General features: G+C 47.8%; 1 protein-coding gene across 1 annotated transcript; it reads left to right on the forward strand.

Moving 5' to 3' along the window:
- Positions 1–1,508, forward strand: LOC123166608 (BTB/POZ and MATH domain-containing protein 1). The gene has a single exon (XM_044584418.1). The coding sequence runs from the start codon at positions 198–200 to the stop codon at positions 1,299–1,301; it is 1,104 nt and encodes a 367-aa protein (XP_044440353.1). The 5' UTR covers positions 1–197; the 3' UTR covers positions 1,302–1,508.
- The last annotated feature ends 7,526 nt before the right edge of the window (positions 1,509–9,034 follow it).

Here is a 9,034-nt window from a genome sequence, read left to right on the forward strand (position 1 = left end):
TCCCATCTCGTCGTTTCTCAAAGAAACACAAAATTCCCCATCTCGCCGCCGCTCACCGTTCGCCCACCGCGTGCCGCCGTTCCCCGCGCCGCGCCACCTCACCTATCGCCCCGTCGCAGTTCCCCTTGCCCGCGGCTCCCACAACCGCGCGCCGCCGCCGCCGCCGCGCTTAGTTTCTGCCCCACCAGAGGCCAGCGATGGCCGCGTCCGAGAGCTCACTGACGAGGACCGCCTCGACCTGCGCCCCGGAGACTGCGCACGGGTCGCACGTCTTCAAGATCGACGGGTACAGTCTGCACAGGGGCTTCGGGGTCGGCAAGTTCATCCAGTCCGCTACCTTCGCCGTCGGCGGCTACGACTGGTGCCTCCGCTTCTACCCAGACGGCAACAGGGAAGACAGCAATGGCTGGGTGTCGGTCTTCCTCGATCTCAAGACCGAGAACACGGAGGTGAGGGTGCTCTACGATATGTGGCTGGTCGACCAGACCAGAGCGGCTCCGCTGCCGCAGCCTTATGCCCGGCCAAACCCTAGCGAGAGAGACCTGTCCGTTTTTGACACCCGTGACAATGCAGCCGCGAGCTGGGGCTTTACCAAATTCCGGAGGAAGAGTGAACTTGGAGAGTGGATTGTGGACGACTTTCTTGGCATCCAGTGCAATCTTACGGTGATCAAGTTCAAGGAGGCGCAGGTGGAGGAGGTCGAGACGAATGCTGTGGTCCAAGTGCCGCCGTCCGATCCGTTTGATAATCTCAGCAGCTTGCTGGAGGCCACAGAGGGGGCTGATGTCTCTTTCAATGTGAAGCATGAGGTTTTCTCAGCTCATAAGATAATCCTCGCGATGCGTTCAGCGGTCTTCAGGGCAGAGTTCTACGGGCCAATGAGGGACGAACAAAGGCGCAACATAACTGTTGAAGATATGCAGCCTGCTGCTTTCAGAGGACTTCTTCACTTCATCTACAAGGATTTGTTGCCTCCGATGGATGAGCTCAATGATGAAGAGTATGAAGAAATGCTTAGGCATTTTCTTGTCGCTGCAGATAGGTATGCCATGGAAAGGATGAAATTGATGTGCGAGAGCAAGCTGTGCGAGGTTCTTTGTGCCGACACTGTGGCGACCACGCTAGCTCTAGCCGACCAGCACCATTGCAGCCAGCTCAAAGATGCTTGCATTGAGTTTATGAACTCTTCTAATATAATTGGTGATGTGGTGGCCAGTAAAGGGTATGAGCAACTGAAAAGGGAATGCCCTACTATCATTGCGGATATATGGGAGAAAGCAGCTAAGAGTCGCAAAATTTAGTGTGCTGATCGTGGATTAACATGAGCGTAGTTACTTAAGTTGAAACCTTAGCAACCTGAGATTAGTTTGTCTTTTGGAGAAACGTAAGTTCCACAAAATGTTTGTGATATGTTCTGCTCTGTTATATGAACCTACTCTATATCCGTAACATTCTCTGATATGTTTTGCTCTGTTGACTAGCAGTACATTTACTGCTTATGTTTTTCCTTTTATGTGCCCATTTCATTTCCCAAAGCAGTGAGTGACTATCTTCCATGACCACATCCATTGTGAAATGATATAAAACTTCAGCAAATAGCTGTATTATTGCAAGTTATTTAGGAAAATGATTGATCGGTGCCGAATATTACGGGAGATGATAATTATACACTGTATTCCTAATATGTTTGTTAAATTCCAATATCTTAATTGTTTGCATCGTTGTTCCAACCTGAATATTTAGTTTCAGTTTTGTTACCAGATGTTTTTTTCCTTTATTTGGAGGCTGGTAAAACCTTGAAACATCTGTTTCCACTTTCAGAATTTTTTGAGATTTTTGTACAAAACATGTGCTGGCTCCAAAACCTGCTTCTCCAGCCAGCTTTACTGTTCTTTGCCGTTCCTTACCAAGTACAAGTCTGCATTGTTTAATCAAACAACTTATAGAGACACTATTTCGACTTGATAAGCTGTGGAATAGGTAGCAGATTAGTCGCCCCTCTTGTGATCTTTTCTGCAGCCTACCTTCAGGATTCATGACGAAAAAGAAAGCTAGACTAGTTGTGCTCTTAGTGGAGAAATTTTCTATAAATGCACTGGCCTTGAGCCTGCATGCTACTCCCTCCGTCCCATAATATAAGAGCGTTTTTTACACTAGTGTAGTGTAAAAAACGTTCTTATATTCTGGGACAGAGGGAGTATGTTACAAGATGCTTATTTCTTTTGAAGAGAGATTTACTTGGCATACTTCCTTCAGGATTCTGGAGGTTCTGTTTTTTGGTCCTTCCAACGGACCCTCCACTCCACATTTGTGTTGCTCTGTTCCTGGGCTAGTGACAGTGCAAGCTAAGGTGCTTCACTCATACTCAGAGCAACTTGGTTTAATCTACCGGAGTTGTGTTAGGGTTTGCAACACTGACCAATGTCATTTCACTTTTTCGCCCCACTTATGGTCAGGTTTGCCTCACTTATAGCGAGGATTTTTTATAGTTGGTATGGTAAGGATATCTGTATATGGAGAACCGCTTATGTGACAGACAGAGAGAGGATTCATATGCAGAGGGCAGTTTTCGGGACCCTGTTTCTTTGTTGGAAACATTTGGCCTGTCTTCCTCCTAAGGTTTCATCTGATTATCTTATTGGAACGGTGTCGCATGAGGATTTTGTCACCATTTTGGTCATATTGTAGGAGATCTGGACTGTGAGGAGGAAAGCGATCCACTAGGGCATACTATAGGATTATGTATCTACTTTATACTTTGTGAAATCATACTTGCCATAACTGTAAGGTGTCCTTGCTTAAATTCGCTGTTCAAATATTATGTATTAGCACAGCAAATACAACACAGAAGTTGGAGCAAGGCTGAATTGGTGAGATTTACCTGTTATTTCTCTTACGGGGGAAATTATACGTATGAGTTAGCTCACTGGCGGCATTGCCTGACGAATGCGCTTTACTGTTTCTGATCCTAGGTTTAGTTTTGAGATTTTGGCGATTAAGGGGGATTGGGGAATCGATGCTCGACGTGGTGTGCCACTGGGCAGTTCCATCCAGCTTGAGAACGTGAGATGTGATGCATGTGCCACCTATTTCCCTATTGGGATTTAGAATTCAGTGATTTTCCCTATGACATTTTGCCCAAGTTGCCACGTTTTTGTACTATGTTAGGAGAGGTCAGTTCGCACATAAACTCTGAGCCTTTGAGCTTTTACACAGAATCTGAGCTTGGCGTGCTTTGGAGATCTGCTAGTTGTCTTCAAGAACCTTTTTGGTGTGTAAGAGGGAAACACCCCATCTGTAATTCTTCTATTATTTTCTTCTTCAGACTTCTTCACATAAGAATCTGGGGAGTCGGATTTAGATCCAGCAGTTGTTGGTTGCAAGAATTGCAAAGCATCCTTCAACATTATTTTTTGTGAAAGGCCCAAGGCCATATATTGCGTATCACAGGTCCTTACAAACACACTCATACAAAAATAATAATTACATTCAAATACTTGGGGGTGTCGTCTTCTTCCTCCTTTGTCCACTGGCGGCGCCGTGAGCATAGCTCCATATGTCTCTGGGACTCCATGTCGACGTAGCAAACTCTTTTTAAAAACTAAGACCTTGTAGAAGCAGTGGTCGGGGAAGTTGCATATGTAGACAACATCTTTTGGCATGTCTTGGAAATGATAATGTTGGTAGAGGTACCCTTTTTGAGGATAGTCAGAGCTCGGTGTTGTGGCACTGAAAAATCGGCGACACTGGTCCTCTATGGTTTTTTCCCCTACGCCCGAGACGGCTAGGGTTTCCCTCCTCTTAGGCGATTCCAATCGTCTCTGAGTTCCATCCGCCTTTACCCTTCCCCGACTGCTGCTACCACATCCGTAGTCGTCAATCCCCTTGGCGATCGCGCGACGGGTCCAGGACTCTGGGATGGCGTCTCTCTTTGATGCCAACTCCACCATGAACGGCGGCGGCACCGCCGCGGCTGCAGGATCGGATCTGGGAGATTTCTTTGATCAGCTGGATCTCAACGAGGAAGAGTTTGCTGATGTTGAGATTGATGAGGACGACCCTGAGATCCAGGATAGCGTTCGGTGGCTGGCCCTTGCTAGGGTTCATACAACCAAAAACTTCAGCCCTTCGGCCTTCTAAAGGATATGAGGGCCGCGTGGAATCCGGCGCAAAGTGTTAGATTTCGACCTGTTGGCCCTAATCGTTTTGTCGTCCAAGCATCTTGCTTAGGGGATTGGGAACACATCATGCTTCAGGGTCCGTGGTTGTTTCGTAATATGGCGGTGCTCTTGTGCCCGTATGATGGTTTTCACAAAGCAGAAGAGGTAGAATTCCATCACCTGCCAATCTGGCTGCAGATCCACAAGCTGCCAGACCCGTATTGCAAGCAGAATATTGTGGAGAAGCTTCTGAAGAACTCCGGTGACATAATGGAGATGCGCCTGAACGGGAACACTTGAGGTGATTACGTAAGAGTGAGGGTCAAGCATGATATCCGTCAGGCTCTGACAAAATACGTCAGTATTGTTCGTGCCAAGGAACGTCAGGTATACTTGGTTCGTTATGAAAAACTCGCCAGGTTTTGTAAGCTATGTGGCCTCATTGGTCACGATCACAAGGAATGTGGACCTGGGGTTCACGATGAGAAGGAGCTTAAGTTCGGTGATTGGATCTATGCTGATGCCCCAAACAAGCCACGTCCAGAACATCGAGCTACTAGGGCGTCAGGCTATGAACCAAATAAAGTGGCGACTCCTAAGATGGACATGAACGCGTCTGTGCAGGATCCTATTGATCCCGAAGTCACGGACACTGCTTCTAGCCCAGTTAAAGCACCTGGGGAGAGAATGGAGGTGGACGGAATCCCGAAGAAGAGGTTGAACATGGATGCAGCTGTGGCTAACTCTCGGGATGTCCTTGGCACTTTGAAGCCGGTACTGGCTATAACAGATGGCAACGGTAGTGATTTGAAGGAGGGCGACTCGCCCACGAACAACAGTTCGAGCAGCAAACGTATGAAAGTAGCAACAGAGAAGGACCAAAACAAGATATCGGCGGCCTCCCTCGAGGAGGACCGCCGGACGCAATGAATATTTTGTCTTGGAACTGCCGGGAGGGGGGGGGACCGCCGGACAGTTCGTGAGGTTTTGGCCCTCTCAAAAGCCAATAACCCCAAGCTAGTCTTTCTGTGTGAGACTAGACAGGAGGATATTAAGGTAGAGAAAATGGAGTGGAGACTAGGCCTAAAAGGCTTCCACGGTGTCAGTAGCGATGGAAGAAGTGGAGGACTAGCGTTGTTCTGGGATGAGAATCTCACTGTTACAGTTCTGGAATCGTGTAGCAGGTTCATTGACGTTCGGATTCTCGAAGGAGGAACCGATATCTCATGGAGGGGTACCTTTGTTTATGGGGAACCGAGAGTGGAAAATCGTCATCGGATGTGGGATCATCTGTGTCGTTTACGGGCCATGTCGCGAGAACCATGGGTCATGTGCGGTGACTTTAATGAAGCACTCTGGCAGCACGAGCACTTGTCAAGATCAGCCAGGGCGGAGGCACAGATGGCAGCGTTCAGGGATTGCTTACAAATATGTGAGCTTGAGGATCTCGGATTCTCAGGGATACCATACACATACGATGATGGTCAAGCGGGTTTTCGCAATGTTCAGGTCCGCCTCGACCGGGCTTGCGTTGATGAAGCACTAAGAGACATCTATCCTGCGGCACGGGTGGTGCATCTGGCCACCTCCTGCTCTGACCACATCCCCCTGTTGATCAACTTGGAAGGAGTACAGGAACCGAGGCGCAGGATGTCAATTCCACGGTATGAGATTATGTGGGAGAGAGACCTCAAGCTTCCCACAGTCATCTCGGAGGCTTGGGCTAAACACCGGCCAGTCGACAATTTGGGCTCGGTGGCTAATTCGCTGAAGGAGGTGATGACTGACTTGAGGCATTGGAGCAAACTGAACTTTGGTAATGTTTTGAAGGAAATTGAAAATCTTCGTCAGCAGTTGGCTGACCTTCAACTGTCAGGCGCGGACCGGACGCAGATACGGGCTAAGATGAATCAACTCGACAAGCTTCTTTATAGAGAAGAGATGCTCTGGCTTCAGCGGTCTAGAATTGCATGGTTGAAAGAAGGGGAACGCAATACTAAATACCTACACCGGCGAGCTGTTTGGCGCGCTCGTCGCAACCAAATTCAGCGACCAATGACGGCTGATGGCTCCTGGTGCAACGTACCATCCGACATGGAGAGGATGGCTAACTCCTACTTTAAGGAGATTTTCACTAAAGATCCTACCCTGGACCCGCATGAGGTGCTGGATAGTATTGTTCCTAAGGTGTCTGCGGAGATGAATGACTCCTTGTGCATGCCATACTCGGAAGAGGAGATCTGAAATGCCCTTTTTCAGATCGGACCCCTGAAAGCTCCGGGCTGCGATGGTTTCCCGGCCAGGTTTTATCAAAGGAATTGGGCTGTTTTGAAAGTGGAAATAGTGGCTGCAGTGCAAGAGTTTTTTGTTACTGGCATCATGCCAGATGGTGTTAATGACACGACGATTGTGTTAATTCGAAAAGTGCCCCACCCTAAGGAACTAAAAGATTTCCGCCCCATTAGTCTGTGTAATGTGGTGTATAAGATCGTGTCTAAATGCATGGTGAACAGGCTACGCCCGCTCCTGTCTGAGCTTATCTCTGAAAATCAGAGTGCATTCATTTCAGGGAGGTTGATATCAGACAATTCCATTATTGCCTTCGAGTGCATTCATCATATTCAGCCAGTAAAGGAGAATTCACCAGCTTTATGTGCTTACAAACTTGATCTGTCGAAGGCGTATGACCGCGTCGATTGGTTCTTCTCGGAAAGGGTGCTCTCTAAATGGGACTTCTCTGATGAGTGGATCTCTCGCGTTATGGCATGTGTCTCATCAGTGAAGTATTCTGTTAAATTTAATGGCAAACTATTGGAGTCCTTCTCTCCCTCGAGAGGTCTACGCCAAGGTGATCCATTATCCCCCTTCCTTTTCCTCTTTGTGGCTGACGCTCTGTCTATCCTTCTGAACAAGTCGATGAGCGAGGAAGGTCTACAAGGGGTCACGATCTGTAGAGGGCCCCCGGTCATCTCACATCTCTTATTTGAGGCTGATTCCCTCCTGTTTTTCCATGCCCCCGAGCAGCAGGCTCTCTTGGTTAAAGGTGTGTTGAACACGTATTCGGCGGCGACTAGACAATTGATCAACCCGTTGAAGTGTTCCATCCTTTTCTCAGATAACTGTCTGCAGAGTGTGGCTCAGGAGGTCAAAACTGTTGAAAGGACATGCGGTGCCCCCATGTGTGGTTTTGGTAATTGATGACATTCTCTATGGACTAATGGTTGCATTGAGTTATATTTGAAGGATTTGTCCATAGGCATTTCTTGAAGTCCATGTGTTGGTTTCTGAAGGAAATATGCCCTAGAGGCAATAATAAAGTTATTATTTATTTCCTTATATCATGATAAATGTTTATTACTCATGCTAGAATTGTATTAACCGGAAACATAATACATGTGTGAATACATAGACAAACAGAGTGTCACTAGTATGCCTCTACTTGACTAGCTCGTTAATCAAAGATGGTTATGTTTCCTAGCCATAGACATAAGTTGTCATTTGATTAATGAGATCACCTCATTAGGAGAATGACGTGATTGACTTGACCCATTCCGTTAGCTTAGCACCCGATCGTTTAGTATGTTGCTATTGCTTTCTTCATGACTTATACATGTTCCTCTGACTATGAGATTATGCAACTCCCGTTTACCGGAGGAACACTTTGTGTGCTACCAAACGTCACAACGTAAATGGGTGATTATAAAGGTGCTCTACAGGTGTCTCCAAAGGTACTTGTTGGGTTGGCGTATTTCGAGATTAGGATTTGTCACTCCGATTGTCGGAGAGGTATCTCTGGGCCCACTCGGTAATGCACATCACTATAAGCCTTGCAAGCATTGTGACTAATGAGTTAGTTGCGGGATGATGTATTACGGAACGAGTAAAGAGACTTTCCGGTAACGAGATTGAACTAGGTATCGAGATACCGACGATCGAATCTCGGGCAAGTAACATACCAATGACAAAGGGAACAACGTATGTTGTTATGCGGTCTGACCGATAAAGATCTTCGTAGAATATGTGGGAGCCAATATGGGCATCCAGGTCCCGCTATTGGTTATTGACCGGAGACGTGTCTCGGTCATGTCTACATAGTTCTCGAACCCGTAGGGTCCGCACGCTTAAAGTTACGATGACAGTTTTATTATGAGTTTATGTATGTTGATGTACCGAAGGAGTTCGGAGTACCGGATGAGATCGGGGACATGACGAGGAGTCTCGAAATGGTCGAGACGTAAAGATCGATATATTGGACGACTATATTCAGACTTCGGAAAGGTTCCGAGTGATTCGGGTATTTTTCGGAGTACCGGAGAGTTACGGGAATACGTATTGGGCCTTATTGGGCCATACGGGAAAGAAGAAAAAGGGCCTCAAGGGTGGCCGCACCCCTCCCCTTGGTCTGGTCCGAATTGGACTAGGGAAGGGGGCGCCCCCTTCCTTCCTTCTCTTTTTCCCTTCCTCTTTTCCTATTCCATATGGGAGGTGGAATCCTACTAGGACTAGGGAGTCCTAGTAGGACTCCACACTTGGTGCGCCCCCTCCTAGGGCCGGCCTCCTCCTCCCTTGCTCCTTTATATACGGGGGCGGGGGGCACCCCAGAGACACAACAATTGATCCTTAAGATCTTTTAGCCGTGTGCGGTGCCCCCCTCCACCAAATTACACCTCGATAATATCATTGCGGAGCTTAGGCGAAGCCCTGCGTCGGTAGAACATCGTCATCGTCACCACGCCGTCGTGCTGACGAAACTCTCCCTCAACACTCGGCTGGATCGGAGTTCGAGGGACGTCATCGAGCTGAACGTGTGTAGAACTCGGAGGTGCCGTGCGTTCGGTACTTGATCGGTCGGATCGTGAAGACGTACGACTACA

The sequence above is a fragment of the Triticum aestivum genome, chromosome 7D, assembly GCF_018294505.1.
Source record: "Triticum aestivum cultivar Chinese Spring chromosome 7D, IWGSC CS RefSeq v2.1, whole genome shotgun sequence".
NCBI classification, from domain to species: domain Eukaryota; kingdom Viridiplantae; phylum Streptophyta; class Magnoliopsida; order Poales; family Poaceae; genus Triticum; species Triticum aestivum.